Below are 17,048 nucleotides of genomic sequence, written 5' to 3' on the forward strand. Positions count from 1 at the left end.
TGCTTCTTATAGAATCCATTTTACATCCAAATCTGGACAGATGTTCTACACAAGTCCCAGAAAACAAAATGACCTTGTCTTTATTATTCTGATATTTTTATTTTCTCCAAAGTCATATCCCATCCCTCACTGTGATGTGTCATAATGGTAGATATATTTATATATATTTATATATACATAGTTATATTTTCCCTTTGTTCGTTTGGTAAATAAAGTAAAATCATTGCGAGTTGTTTGGCTGTGGTCGCTTAGTAGGCAAACAGGAAGGGGAGGAGCTTATGCAGGATCAGCATAGTGATGTAAAGGAGTGGCTCAGTGATTGCCATGGTTCCGGAACCTGCAAATGACAGCAGAGAGAGCGAGAGAGAGAGAGAGAGAGGGAGAGGGAGAGGGAGAGAGAGAAAGAAAGAGAAATGCTGGTTAGATCACAGTGCACGCTAAAATAAAATAAATATCATCAGTTTTTGTTTCTTCAAACTTTCATTTACCAAGAACATTAGCATTCATTTGAAAAACAAAGCATTTTCATTGCTTTTAGTCTGAAGACATTTATTGCATCCAAATTGGATTCAGCATGTGGGCCATATTTCACATTATTAAAGCCCTTCAAATGGCTCTTTCATAACGACTGCTCAGCAATTTTGCTCTTATCGCCTCATTCCTCCATCGAAGTTGACAATCTCACTTTGCAAGAGCAAAACACAGTCAGCTCTGCAGGAGATGTTGAAGAAAAAAAAAACGGCACACATGCAGAGAAGAGCCCTATAGAGGCCTCAATGTAGGCTACATGCCCTTGTGTGGAAACTACATGACATTTCCTCTCCGTGACTGACAGAAAAATAGCAGCCCACGGGCCTTTTGAGTGCTAGCCAACAGCGGCACAGCAGAATACACAAACAGATTGTGACAAGAATGCACTTACACGAACACACAATAAACAAGAAAATGCCAGAAGGATACATTTAGATCACACATCCCTCCAATACAGACATGTACGCAAGTCATAAACACACTGGTAATGATTCATTGCTTAACGGGGCTGCAGCGCCGCTGACTTTTAGAGTGTGAAACGGCCGTCTGTTTTCTGCAGTTCTGATTTTCCCAAGGCCATTACTCACGATGCTCCTTTACTCTTTCTCTCCCGTCATCCCTGAGCAGATTAGCATGGCATGCCAGGCCGCCTCGTGACAGGAACAGCTAGCTAGCACGACGTAAGACCAGCTCTAGAAGCATGTCTTACAGTGGGCTCCTGGAGCGTGTCCATATGTCTTAAGAAGTCACATTTATTTTCCTTCCTCTCTTCTATCATCATTATTGCAGAGGGAAGAGGATGGTGTTGTACTCGTGTATGGTTGGTTGAGTTGGTGCAGGGCGGTCGGAAAACGGCGTGGTTCAATTTCATGCTCTTTCTGTAAAGTCAAACATTACAGCAGGGCTTACTCTTGATTTGACACAAAGAAACATTCATCTTATCCTCTTTATTCTTTTTGTATTTCTATCTGAATCACTGGAACACAGCTTTAGCTCTTTTCCGACCAGAATGTCATTTTTAAGTTTCCGGCATTTTTGATCACATTCACAAATATTTCATGACATCCAGAATATTTTCTTGAATGAATCTGAAAACGGTGAATGTATCAAAAGAAAGAACAGAGCCATAATTTCGATTTTTATTTTTAAAGTGAATTTTGGACTTTATCCAGATTGGGTTCAGAACAATTATCAAATCATTAATTATCAGAGTCCAAGTTCATCAACTGGTGATGGGCGCTTTTCAAACACTGCTTCTTGAAGCTTCAAAACCTTTGAACTTGTTTCAAACCAATGAGTCAAATGATTTCAGTAGACAATGTTTTGTTCCACTGTAACATTTTTATAACTTTTCGAAATTTCAGTGGTCTATATGAACCCATTAAACAATGTCTATATGATTTTCACCTGATCTTGGATTAGTTTTAAACTTGTAGATACTTTACTGACAGATTTGTATAACAAAATAGAAGAGTTGCAGTTATTAGTCTCTAATTGGCCTGATTAACCATAAAACATAACAAGCCCTACAATTTAATAAAACAACACATTATACAGACACTTCATATTTAATGGTGTTAGATTACATTTTTAATTGGATTAAATGGAATACACTTTCAATTTTCAATTAGTTTCTAAAAGGTGTTTTTATTTTGGGCTGAGTTTTTGTTGCATTTACATCATTCTGTCCAGCAGACTTCACCAGTGTGATGTTTTGAGCACTTCAAAACTATTAGTTTAATTAGTTCAGTTAATTAGAAGTTTTGAAAAGCTTAGCTTCTCCCATCAATACCGTCAACACCTCCAGAGCTTACACAGTCAAGCATGTTAGCTTACTTGAGTGTAAACAACTTCTGTCCACTCCTATTTTAAACAGATCTAACAGAGAAAACATGGATTGCTTGAATAACTTATTAATGGCAGAGAAGATGTGTGTAATAAATTACATCTATGGTGGGGAAAGAGCTAAAAACGGAAGCTATAGTGGGCATGAAACCGTAGTATCTTCCTTCGAAATCGTCCTTCAAAATGTCACTCCACATGCAAAGAAAATCTCTTACCAAGGGACATGACAGATACACACGAGATTAGACTAAACAAGGGTAAGTGAATACATGAACAGACGTGCAAATCAGCTAAAATGGCAAAGTCATGACCCTTACTGCTGTAGAAATAATTACAGTCAACATCGACGCAGAGGGCTTCTGTGTCCAGCTCATTACTCACATGCCATCAGTAATCTCCTCCTCTTCCTCATTTAACCCTCTAGAAAAGGACGTTAATCCGTCTGTTCGCTTAATAGCATATTTAATGAACACACCCCAGTGATCAGGGTCAGTGCCACTTTTAATAATATTTATGATTTATAATATTATGGTTCTCATACAGCATGTAGAAGGACATATTATAATGGGAAAGGTAAATCGCATCCCTGCAAAAACCCATGTTGTTTGTTTAATAATCCATGCTGGTCCAATAAGAGCAAGTTATCTGAATCATTTAGTTCTGCTAAATTTAATTTTAAGTATATTTAAGTAATATGCAAATTTAGGCACGTCCTTAGTAGACTGACTGCATGCAGAATATTTAGTCTCATTCAATTCTGGGTCATTTGTTCCCATTGCCCATTTTCTCACACTTTTAACTATAAGCTACATGAAGCATCCTGCCTCAGGTCTTGCCAAAACCTTGAGATTACATTTTCATGTGGACTAGTCACTGTAAGAAGCAGAATTTTTTTAACTGGGCCTGTGCTTAAATGTATTGGCTCACAGCGATATTCACTTGCGTCCAACCCTCGGGCCAAGCACAAATGACCTGACATTCTCCATTAGCTTCTCCTGATGCCATGCAGGGTACATGGTTATCTTAATGATGGCAAACCATCCTGATCCATGTGCAGCCCTCTTCTGAATCATTTTATATTGGTAATGATATCAGTATTATTACTTCAGTGTTCTTGCTGCATTGCGCAATTTTTGAAAATAAGTCACATGTTATTTTTTTGCTTTTATCAATTGTTTTCTCTCCCTTCTGATCTCAGCAGGTGTTCTTACGCGGAGCTATAATGGCCCTTGAGGTCCCACTGGAAGATCAGAAGCAATGGACTCTAAAGATGAAGGATTAGAGGGTTACTGTGTGATCATATCTGTTGAGCTGAGGCCGTGTTGCTATCCCTCTAAGGGATAATAGAGTTTCAGCAGCACACTCTACATACCTCAAAATCCGATTGACTATGGATTGTCGAAACCGTGCTTTATAAGCTACACGCATACGTTTGGCTGCCCCAGCATGCCTGTGAATGCAGAGGCTGATATAGTAAATCAATGACACCTGCAACTGATTTTTCATTTCAAGAGCTTAAGGTGCTGGTGGATCTATAATGAGTTATAATATCAAAACCGTAGTCCAAACTGGCAGTGCAATTATGATATTTTCACGTACAGTAAGCCCACAAATATGTGAAAAAAAGATGGCTTAAAAGAAAAGGAGGGTGACACTCATTCCCTCCAGACAAGAGCAGAGCTTCAGCAAACAAGAAGATTTAAGCCTGAATGACTGAAAAAGAGGGATTATTGATCACACTAAGCCAACACACTCAGTATACATACTGATAATTAACCTGTTTTTGCCATTTCACATTTATGAAACAATATGTTTTTTCCTAAAATGCTATACCATATGATTTATGTTTTGGCAGCAGCTATAAATGCAAATTATTTACATTTAACCAGATGCAGTATGATAAGGCAACAAAAAAACAACAAAAAAAGTATCTCTTCCATTTTAAACAGAGGTTTTGTTTTTAAAATAAAAAGCAAATTTTCGGACAGTTTCTTGGTTTCTATTTCTGTGATGTAGCTCCAGCATTTTCCATGATCTGATAACAAGTGGTCAAATAAATGGGGTCTAAAATGGGGTGTTTTGTGATCAGATCACTGAAACCACATATGGAGGTAGTCAAAAATGTATGTGATCACATTGCATTTGTAGTGGAAATGCTCATCCACCCTGATGCGTCCCAGGTCATAGTGAAGCACTACTTATTGTCTAAAAGTGCAGTCACAGTTACTGCTGTATTGCAATTTTTGTGGCCAAAACTTAATCATTCAACAGGAATCCACACAGCAAAATATTTTCAATCAGAAAACAGCTTGGTTTGAAAATGACTTCTGTGTGAGCTGTGCTTTACAGTTCGCTACACTATTGGCAAGAGACAGTGGACCACTTTTGCCATGAAATTTCATTAGTTTCACTGCAGCTTAACACATGAGTGTTCTGGGACGTTTTGTGACAAAGCCAACCAAAACAAGTCATGTAACATGGGTTTGTTCATTCAGTACTGTTCGCCCCACTCAACGCTCCCATGAAAGCAATATAGAGTGTGATGGAATAAGAGGGGAGTGTCTCGATGAAATCCAAACTGGTCATAGGAGACCAGATGGAAACAGTAATGCATCTCGGCTGATCACTTGTGTTTGGCTCATCTAAAACAAATCTTAGCACTAGTTGGAAACAGGGCCTGAAAGAAGGCACAACCAGAAATAACAAATTGCAGTTACACTTTATTTTAAGGTGTCCTTGTTACAGTGTAATTATACATTTAAGTACTGAGTAATATTAATTAATTACATGTACTTACTAAATAGTCAAGGTTAGGATTAGGGTTTGACTTAGGAGTGCTTGCAAGTAATTATGCATAATTTATTGCTATTATAATAGTAAGTACATGTAATGTGTAACAAGGACACCTTAAAATAAAGTGTTACCCAAATTGCTTCCATTGAAATCTAGTCACGTTACACCTGGTTAGTACACAGTGTAAGTGTAAAACAAGGTAAGATGCTTACAGTATTAAAAAGTGGCAGATACTGTAGCAAATAGCATCCTGTTTACTCTATGTGCAAATACACTTTCAATACACCTGTAAACACAAGTATTAAGGGATGTATTATGGGCAGAGTTAGTGAAAAGACTCTTTGCCAACAAGGTTGGCTACTATATTTGAAATACTGCCATTTTTGGTGTTAATTGTTCCCTTAATTTGACGTCCTTAATGTGAATGAAATGAATAAATGAACAAACTGTGTCTGTGTCAAGTTTAAGTTCAAACTGTGGACACACTGCATTGACTGAAATAGCAGACAATGAGTCATGAAGCTATCTTATTTTTCTCTGGATTGTCCATTTATTCTGTCACCTCCCATTTTTAAACCTATTTCTACACCGATTTTAGCCAGCTATCACATATCTATTATTCATGCTCTAATGCTTTATGTTCAGGCTTGCCTTCATCTCTCTCTTTTTCGCTCTCTCGCTGTCTATGTGAGTCATGTAGCCAAACAAAAGCTAGATTGAGACAATGTTCCCCTTGATTTCCCTAGTGGAGTCAGCAGGTACACAACTAAGCACAGTGTCCCAACATGACATAAGCAGAGATGAAACAATTAACACTCGCCTAAGAGTGGTGAAGTGCTTCCCACACAGTGACAATGCACAAACACATCCAAAATGTCTGCGGTGGGGGGTCTGCAGCTGGATGAGGCTCATCAGTTAAATGTGAAAGCTGTCCAGCAGCACTAAACACTAGGCTTCTCCCTTCAAGCACACAATCATTCCACCGCACTCTCAAGGGGGAACGCAATTTGATAACAGGTGTTTTAAGTTTGCAAAATGTGTGGGAGGCAAAAATGTGCTTGAAAAGTAAGTAAAACTGAACCAGGAGTGTCACATGTGTGTTCTGTATAATTATAATGCATGCAAAATAACCAGATTGATGTTTGAGCGCATTAGATGAAGAGGGAACGCTGAGTTCTCAGAAAATACACGGATGCAGAAACAGAGACCAGATTAAAACAGCTGTGCGGCTGGAGTGATATAAACTTATCAAGGGTGCCAAGGTCAACAGAGGTGGCATGATGCATTGTGGGTAGAGATTGCATAAGCCAGCTTGTGCTTCTATTCTCATTGTATTCTTTCTCTCTTTTTCAAACTATTTAGTCTTGCTCCAAAAAAAAGCCAAATATAAAAACTTTTTGATTTGTTTGTTTCACAGAAGAAAAGTAAGTCATACAGCTTGCAAACAACATGAGGGCGAATAATTTGGATGAACTAACTACTTTAAATTCTCCCCCTTTCACCCTCTCCTGCCCCCCTTTCTGAAGCAAATAGCCAAATGTAAGAGTAAATCATAAAATTCAATCATGTAATTAGATTATTCTAACCTGCTGAATCTTTGTAAAATATTTTAACGTCAATTTAACCTAAGGGCAACCACAAAGCTTAATTATACAATCAGGAAGCAGTGGTATTAATATAAAATTAGTTTCTGAATTAATTAAACAAACAGTATGCTGAGACACTGTCTTATTCCAGTAAGCATTACCACAAATGGCATTTAATTATAGAGCACATCTGCAAAAACACACATTTTAATGCTTGAAGCTCCCATGAGAAGGCGATCAGACATGAACTGTTCCTCAGAGACCTGCGTTTTTTGTTCTTGGGCTCAGTGGGCATTTGATGGGCCATTTTCAACAGCGCAATGAGTTAGTCTGCTCCAGTAAGGACAGACATGCCACCCAGCCCTGCTGGGAAAAATAACAAATAAAAGAAGCGAAAACAGCAAGAGGCAATTCGATGCAGCGTGTAGAAGGCCAAGCTTATCAGCTCCCACCCATGGCATTCCTTTAATATTAATTGTTTCTGCCACTCAATGAGATGACATTGTGGAAAAGTGACAAATGCATGTTTCCAAAAGAGGAGGTATGTGTATGACAGAGAAAGAGAGTGAACGTGAGCAGCGAGGGGTGGATTTTCTTTCTCTCCTCAAAAGCTGATAGTGTGGTCAGAACTGAAAGGTGTAATCCTTCAAATGTGGCAGATGACACTTTAACCTTCTCACTTCAGTGACAAAAACAGAGCTCCTAACCATAAGAGGAAAAAGACAAATTTGAGATCATTCTGTCAATGTTAAATGTGCTCAAGCATTTACTGACACATGACATAGTGACTAGCTCTGGTGACTAGCTAGGTCCGTATCCAGCCCAGAGGGTCACTGCAGTCACCAGATCCAGTCCGTATCCAGATCAGATGGTGGATCAGCACCTAGAGACGACCTCTACACCCCTGAACGTCAGCGGAGACCAGGACACCGAGATGAGCGCCAGAGACAGATCCCTAGTGAGGACCTCGCCACTTAGACAGCCATCGGGAAAGACCACTGGAACCAGTTGAGCCCTTACAATCTGACTTTGCTGCAGTTGGAATTGAACTGCTGGTTCGTTTGGCCAGAAGAGAACTGGCCCCCCGACTGAGCCTGGTTTCTCCCAAGGTTTTTTTCTCCATTCTGTCACCGATGGAGGTTTGGTTCCTTGCTGCTGTCGCCTCTGGCTTGCTTAGTTGAGGACACTTCATTTTCAGCGATATCGTCGACCTGATTGCAAAGACACTATATAAACTGAACTGAGCTGGATGATGACATCACTGAATTCAATAATGAAATGCCTTTAACTGAAAATCTTTTTTAATCTCTTCATTTTACATTATTGACACACTATTTTCCTTTTTTTGATATTGTGCAGCTGCTTTGACACAATTTACATTGTTAAAAGCGCTATATAAATAAAGTTGACTTGACTTGACTAGCTAGGTTCATTTGAATCAATCTACCTGACCCTGTAAAAATCCCTCGTATTCAGAAGTGTAATATGTATAATCTAAAAAGCTAAGCAATTAATATCAAATAAGGGAGAAACTAGCACTGGAGATTTTAAACCATGGCTTGAATTTCCTAACAAAGGTATACAACCAAATTATACCAAATTATTCAATTATGAAGCTCTTTTGAATAAATATGCTTAATTAATGATTAAGTGTAGCAAGCCAACAGTTCATCTATTCTAAAGAGAGAACAATAAAGCATGGGGCGGCAGAATAACTATAGAAAGGAAAATAAAGCCTGGAATGCAATACCGTGGAGGATCAGAGCACTGGCCCTCTTAATGTCCGACATGCTCGCCAAATGGCTGCCTCCATGTCTGGCTGCACTAAAGATAGGTCTGGCTGAGCATGTTGGCACACATACGGTCACTCCCACATGCACACACAAACATGGATGTATATACACATGGTTGTCATGGTCCAAAAACAGCTGCAGTTTCATATAGGATCAAATGCATCATGCAGCTTAAGCTTCTTTATCAAGAAATACTGCATTAAAAAGCAACATTTACTTACATCTATGTGGTGTTTTTAAAATGCTTTTAGACAAACCATGTGCCAATCCATTAATCAAAACCATTGCTGAGTATTTTCTCCTTAAAACTGTAGTTTCCCAAAGGCAGTCCCAAAAACGCAGTTTGAAACAGCCCTCGGTTTGCCATGTCACAAAATTCAACAACCAATCACGTCAAGGGATAGATTCCTATCACTAGCATGCAAAATATACCAATACCAGCACAAAACCAAAACTAAATTAGAGCAAAAAACCCATGAAGCCGTGGTTTAATGTGAATTTAGAACCGCTACCTTGCATCGGCGTCCACTCTTCACTCGTGAACTGGAATCACAAACTTGGCTGCATTCTAGTCTTAATGGCATTTTAGGACACAACATCATCAAGTAAGTAACTTTAACGAATGTTACAGTATTCACTGTAGTTTTCCGCTAGTAAAAACATAGTTTTATCAGTCATTATCCGTGTATGCCATTGTTTCGTGTTTACTACAGTTCAGTCGATCAAGAGGTGCTGGCTGGTGCGATTGAGTGGAGGCGGGGCTAATTTGCATATTCATAGATCCACAAATGAGATAAGGGTGTAGAGTTACATTCCAGCTATTTTAAGGCATGAGAAAATTATTTCCACACACACAAAAACAAATTAATGTTATTATGACGATCAAAGATAAGTTTTAAGGGATAAAATATTTGACTACTGGGGGACTTATATTAAATAAACATTTGACATTTTTATGTTGTTTGCACAGGAAATTTGTTGAAGCCTTTTTAAAAGCATGAATTATTTTATTTGTATCAAACAAATATCATCAAAGATATATGCTACAAGTTTGGGGTCAGTAAAAGTTAAATGTTGACAGTAGTCATTGATTTCTATAGTATTTTCTTCCATACTATGGAAGTCAATGCCTACCGTCAACTGTTTGGCTACCCACATTTTTCAAAATATCTTATTTTGTGCTCAACAGAGGAAGGAAACTCATGTGGGTTTGTAACAATTCAAATGTGATTAAATTATGACAGATGTTTTGTTTTTGGTTCACTATCACTTAAACTATCACTTTAAAGGCATCATAGAGGATTGTGCAAATATTTCAGTGGAACTTGGTCTGTTTTCTGCTTGCATATTGTGTTTATTGTCAATTGCCATTTATTAGAATATTCAGCTAATAAATGTTGTTAGAGCACAGTAATTTTTGCAACAATTTCATGTAAAAAAAACAAGCAAAAAACAAAACAAAACAAAAAATACGTACCTAATTGACATAAAATGCTACTATTTTTTTATGTTAAACCCTAATAGAGGCTAAAATATTGTAAGACCAGGCAGATAGGAATACATAATAATATTAATAAATGAGATATAAAATTATATTAATAATACTTGCATTAATAATATACATAAATGTACTACTAATGATGAAAATAATCCATTATTAAAAAGGTTACTAATGTAAGGTCTGTTTTGAGTTTTGTTTGGGCGTCAGGAGCCGCCCTTAGAGGGGGATGCAAGGTCTGTTTTGGGTTTTGTTTCATGTTCTTGTTTTAATGTCTTTTATTTTGAAGTCAAGTCTCGGATTATGTTTGGGTGTTTGGATTGCACATTATAAATAAACTGCACTTGGGTTCATCACTATGCTTGCCTTCAGTGGACTCTCCTTACAACTTATAACACCATTAAAAATTCTGTATATTACTTTCAAAGCATGGTTCTTTATGGAACCTTATAAAAAAGGGTTCTATTTAACACTATTGTTACAAATGCTTTAGAAACTTAAAAAAAAAAATGTAAATAAATTTTACACATAATAGGATCACTCTCCTGATCAGACATGTCAAGCATAAATATTTTGTCATGAGAATCTAAAATCTAACTTAAAGGGTTAGTTCATCCAAAAATGAAAATTCTGTCATTACTCGCCCTCATGTTGTTCCAAACCCATAAGACCTTTGTTCCTCTTAGGAACACAAATTAAACTATTTTTGATCAGTATTCTCGTAGCTTAGTAAAATTACGGTTGAAACACTGTTGTCACATGGACTATTTTACCGATGTCCTTGCTACCTTTCTGGACCAGGGAACGTTGCAGTTGCATACAGAGGGTCAGAGAGCTCTCAGACTTGATCAAAAATATCTTAATTTGTTTGTCCGAAGATGAACGAAGGTCTTACAGGTTTGGAACAACATGAGGGTAATTAATGACGGAATTTTCATTTTTGGGTGAACTAACCCTTTAATATTCTCATGAAAAGTGAACTGTTACAGTTCTAAAACAGGATGAACAGGATGCTATCTGTTCTTGCTCACCCCTGAAGTCCTAGAACACAACTGTTGACAGGGGACGCTCATGAGACTTCACTGCAGTTATAGTCCACTATAACTGTAAACATCACTGTGTCAGTCTATAGTCCACAGTGTTTAGAAGTCACTGCAGGCTAATGCATCCCTGCCACAAACAAACTCCTCTGGCTCAGCTAGAGACTTCATGTAATCGCCCTCCGTTGTCTGCAGGAATCACTCCTGCGGTGACAGAAGCGAGAGTCAGAACACACCCAACCCTCTAAATCCCCAATGAAGCCCCCAATAAATAGAGGCTCTGACCTCAAGGCAAGAGTTAAAGAGACAAGGTGATATCTTGATAACCTCTCTGTCACACTGCACTGTGGTCATAAAGAGACAAAAAGGGTCGAGACTGATGCGCTGAGGCTGGACAGATCACAATGTTACTTCCTGCTTAAGACAGACATGGTGTCGCCAGCAGCTTTTATCTCTTGCATTTTCCCTCACAGAGAATAGAGTATCACACGCACGCATGCACGCACACAAGCAAACACAAACACACAATTTCCAACTGCCTACTGAGCAGACAGAGGTTCGATATGGCACAGTGCCAAATTAAACCTTGCAGCAAATGTGATTATTCTGAGATGTGCTTCACCGAATAGTGGCTATGCGTCACAACAACAGCCTACATTGTGGCGAATGTCCTAACTGTGATAGCAAAAGCTGAAATCGCCAGTCCTCAGGGGTGCAGCCAACTGTCCCCATGAGGAAAACAGCTTAATAAACATACTAAATAATGTCTTAATGAAAATCTATAAATGCAGTGTTCTGGGAGGGTTAGGCTTAGGGATAAAGAAATAAAACATCATTAGCTCACTATAAAAAAAAAGAAAAAAAAAGTAGATGGAAAATTCCACCGTGATAGAAAATCAATACAGGTTTTGCCTGCTCCAAATATCCTCACAGGAATAATACAATCTGAAATTGCCTACATTGTGAAGGCCAGCCTATGGTCCATATGCAAAAAAAAAAACAGTAAATGGATTAGTGAAATTAAACTTGGGTGTGGTTTAGCAACAGAGCGACAGAAATTAATAGCCTGCTCCCATTAGACACATACATTTTGGAAATGCAGACAGCTCTCTCAGAATGTATGTCAAAATCTACTCACTGGTATCATGGGGATAATATTAGAATTAAATGTCTAGACCGTACATATCTGTAATCAATTTTCTGCATTGTGAGCCACATTCTACAGTGCACCCCAAGAACGTTTTCAGACGTATTCAGCTAGGTCCTGGCTTCAAACATTAATTCCATGAAAAAAACACACACAATCAAACATCGAACGTCTGATTATTTTTCCTCCCTAGACCCCTCGGTGTCGCTGTTGCACTGTCACTCACCGGATCCGTGCTGTTGTCTTAGGATAGATGAATTGCCCGGCCGAGGCGAAGATGACGACTTGTCTGCAGAGCCCGTCGTAGTCGTTGAAGGGGGAGCGGGTCCTATTCCAACCGGCATGCGGGGTTTTCCCTGACCCTGGCCCGGCTCAGAAGTGGCCCGTCCACCCGTCGCTGTGTTGCTGTTTCTCAGTGGCCATCGGTTCTGGATGTGAGACACGGCCTCCTCGGCCAGCATTCCCTCGCGCGGCGTCACGCGCAGAGTGGCCTGTACCTTGTATTCCTGAGTCTCATCAGAGTACAAGTCCACAACCCGACACTCATACACTCCCTCGTCCTCCTTCCGCACACCCGATAGGCTGAGCTTGTGGGAAATAGCGCTGCCCTGGACCCTCACCGTCTGTTCACGAAGAGACAGAAATAACGTCACAACAGCTGCTACTTTTAGGAATCAAATAAGTAGGCCTGCTATATTTTCATCTGTAGCTAAATAGATCTTTTCGAACTTGCGTTTGCTTGGGGAGGTAACCATAGCAACAGAACGCCCTAGAACTTTGCGTTAGGAACAGATTCGAACACATAAGTAGCCATTATTTATCACTTTATTCATTACAGATTCACATCTCACGCAGGCTGTGGTCTATCAAAAGTAAGATTTGAGCGAATCCATCTTCACAAGAATGAGTCCCAATTACCTATATAACTAGTTGTTTTTTTAAATAGTTGACCCCTCTGAAAACCATTCTAATAGCTACATAATGTAGCAGCTACTGAAAGGTTTTAAAATGTGTTATTCTGAAATTTCCATGAACATAAACATTTTGACTGCGGACAACTGCAAATACGTCAGCTGTATTAGGCTACTTATTCATCATTTATTTACCTGTTTATTTATTTGACCCTTATAAAGACGAAAGCACATTTCCTCCTCATGTTTACAAAACAAATCCAGTGAAAGACGTCTATTATTATTAATTCTTACAAAAATGGCAGCTGAAATATCAACAGATCTGCGTGCACCCAATGAGCAGTATAGAGGAAGAAATGTCGAATAGCGTTCTTTCGTCAATAATTAATTATTTTTATTCATTCATAATTTCGTTTCTTTCTTCCACCGAGATTCTGATTCTACTAAACATTACAAAATGTTATGATCAAAAATACGGTTAGTGTAATTGTGATACTCACGCTTATTTTCGTGGCGTCCCGGTGGGCAACCTGTAAAATATCACATCAAAACAACATGAATAGCCAGCATGAGTAGATTAATTAGGCTACTCAGGGCACAATATCACTGTGCAACTTTTATTGACGCTTGAAAGACCTTACAATTAATAATAAACGAGAGGGCCATTCATTTGGAGTAGCACCATGGACAGCAACAGTCCCCTCTGATGCTGTTTTGCGGTATCTTTCACATGGCTATGGCAGGATTCATATTACTGGTTCAACAGATATCTAGTGTTTCATATACCACTTTCAATACAGGAGACCTTCAGGTCCATTGACAAAAGATGCAAAGGTAGACTTTATTTTGGTTTGATTTGTCAGTCAGTCGGAAATTGACAGTTATGACATTGTCTCTTGTATAAGGAACCATCTCAGGGCTTAATAAACACCTTTATTTATTTATTTTGTATAATTAAGCATGGCATCACACTCCTATTCTTCATCTGAATGGCCACCCACAGACACACAACCCAACTTGATTCAACGAAATAAATTAATAATTAATCGCCTAAGTGCGTTTAACTGAGATCACACATCACAGGGGATCCAACTGGACGCATCTGGGCACGTGAACGTCTGACAGCACTCCTGGTGCGACTCCAATAAGAACTTGAACGGAAATAGTCTGTGCTCAATCGGCTTTGAGAACAACGAAAGCTCCTTTACCTTGGCTCTGTTGGCCGGAGCGCTAATTTGCAGTTCGTGAGCGAGCTCTTTAGGGGCCGCTTCCTTGAGGTACCACCACTGAATCTCCAGAGAGAACGGCGAGACTCCGACGGCTCGAAAAGCGCACGGCATCTCTATGTCCTCGCCCTCGCCGACACTCACATCTTTGGGCACTTCAGTAAATGTGGCTTATGAGGAAAACACATCAACAGCAGATAGTGCGGTTAAAAGAAACCCCTCTAATAGATTCACTAAGGCCTATATTTAAGATGACAAACATCTATATTTTGTGTTTTAAAAGCTTTGTTATAAACTGTATTTGGCTTTAGTAGCCTGTAATATTACGGTTCAGGTGGGAGTATGTTCAATTCTCCACACATAATCATAATTTATTACTTTCACTATCCATATGCATTTAATAACATGTTCAACATGCATCCATATGGCATGAAAAAATCACAATGAAACATAAACAAGAAGAATGCAGTAATTTCTCATGAGTAAAAAAGAGGAAAACTAACAGAATCGCAAGAGACTGCTCGTACTGAGTAAATACGCAACAAGGGAGAGACGGGAATCTGTTCAAGTTTACTCACCATTTACACAGAATAGCAGGGGCGCATTCAGAATGAAATAATAAAGGACGCTGTGGAGTCCCCGTTTTTCCATGTCATAAATAAGGTTGTCAGATTGGAGAACGAGTAGAAGCGGTCATTTGACCTGGACAAACGGGTTTTATTTCATTGGCATCTCCATAACATCGTCTCGTCCGGGTTTCTTCTTTTTAATAGTTTCTTCCTCGAAATGTAGAATAAAAGCACTGGAATCTCCAAATAAGATACTCCAAAACGATGCTGCGTCAGTCAAATAAAATGTAAAATCCAATGTTACGGACTAGAAAACCCCTTTCTGTTGGGAAAACTGTGTGTGAAAAGTGTTATTTTCTTGAGTAAGTATCCTTTGCCCCTAAAGAATCCTCTGTTCCACCATTTGCTTCTTATCAAGATAAAACTTGCTTTCAACAGTAGAAAATCTGCTCACTTTGGTCTCCATAAAAATAAATAAAATCCGTGATTCATTTCCACCACCCATCACAAAACAATCCTGTGTCTAAACCCGCAAACCAAAAAAACAAAAAACTAAAAAAAAAGCCCAACGTCGGAGGACAAGAGATTCCCTCGACGTTTTTAAGGAGCAGTTAAGCACCTAAACGAAGAAGCGGCGTTCAGCTCGCGCCACCGGAACCCTCTGCTCTGCTTTGTGTGTGAGCGCGTGAGCAGCGAGGAGGCGCTTTGGCATTTCCAGACCACTGACAGACTGACGGGGTTTTGGAGCAAACTAACCGTCGTCTCTGTCTCTCAAATCAGCATACGGCTCGACCAATAAGAGGAAAACCGTACCAGCGGACGTACAAAGCAAATCACTGAAAATAAAAAGCGCTTCGGCGACTGATGCGGTTTACTCTGTGAGAGCAACAAGCGACCATTAAAGTTGCATGCGTCGTGTCATGACCAAGTATTTAATTTTAATATGAAAATCTGATACCTCAGCTTAGGCGGCCACTCTTAATCTCTTTCGGTCCCATCATTTGCCTCCGGTAATAATACCATCGAGGTAATCTGTCTTTCTTCTCCTCCCAGCTGGAAAATTAAACTGGTAACTATTTTGGAACATGCTGGTTTCTAGCTGGTCTAAGATGGTCATTGTGGTTGACCATCTTGGATCAGGAACACACAAGCTACCATTTGGTCAAATTGATTTTGGAGACATGGTCAACCATCCAAAGATCTGCTAATATCAGCTAATGGCCAAACTAAAACAAAAGCCATTACTACAGTATGTTCCAAAACACAGTTACAATAAAAATATGGATATTTTCCATAGGGCTGACAGTCAGTCAAAATAAAAATCTGCACACCTCCTTAGCCTGTACTTTAATCATGGAAAATCAGACAAACACAAAATAGCTGGGACACTATAAAAGATAAATAAAAAATGGTCAAATATCAGGTAATGTATAGATATAGTTAATAATAATAATATTAGAAATAATAATTATAACTAGTATTAGTTGTACTGTTAGTAGTATGACTTGTATATAAAGGCTATTAAGACATTAGCAAGATTTTTGTAGATCCATATTGTAATGCTGTAAAGACATGTGTGCTACAAGTCAAATACAAACATATTAAGTCACATGGAATTGAAGGATGTGTCACCATATCTGACCACTAATCCAGCATTGTCCCTGGAGTCCCAGGCTCGTGCAGCAGAGTGCTTCTCTGGCTGAATCCTAAAACAGCCCTACCTCCCAGCTGCCTGCCTGCCAATAATGTAGCACTTGTTCAACCCTACACTCCCATTAGCACTTCACCAACACAGAAAAGGAAGAGAGAAACTGAGAGAGACAAAGAGAGAGAGAGTTAAAGGGAGAAATGGGGTGAGGGCACTATTGAAATTAGGAATTTGCCCATTATTGATGTATTGGTGCTCAAGAGATGGGGAGAAAGAAAATATAAGTGTGTTCAATGTGGTTGAAAAACAAAATGAGAAAGTATACGAGATTGAGAGAGAGAAATCGAGAAAATGTAAGAGGCTAAGTATCAGACAGAGAGGGATTGAACAGTAAGCTGTCCTTCTGCTGTAGGAAGATACTCATCAGTCACGTACTTCGACAACATTTCCCAATATATTTT

At 39.0% G+C, this 17,048-nt stretch overlaps 1 protein-coding gene across 1 annotated transcript; it reads right to left on the bottom strand.

Annotated features, from left to right (window-relative positions):
• Positions 1–248: 248 nt before the first annotated feature.
• On the bottom strand, positions 249–15,021 carry LOC306879465 (V-set and transmembrane domain-containing protein 2B-like; the record flags this gene model as incomplete). The annotated part of the gene is made up of 5 exons (XM_079432427.1): positions 249–337; positions 12,460–12,856; positions 13,645–13,674; positions 14,353–14,540; positions 14,949–15,021. 5 exons carry the CDS (start codon positions 15,019–15,021, stop codon positions 249–251), a joined length of 777 nt encoding a protein of 258 aa, XP_079288553.1.
• Positions 15,022–17,048: the final 2,027 nt, after the last annotated feature.

This window comes from Barbus barbus (assembly GCF_936440315.1).
Source record: "Barbus barbus genome assembly, chromosome: 2".
NCBI classification, from domain to species: domain Eukaryota; kingdom Metazoa; phylum Chordata; class Actinopteri; order Cypriniformes; family Cyprinidae; genus Barbus; species Barbus barbus.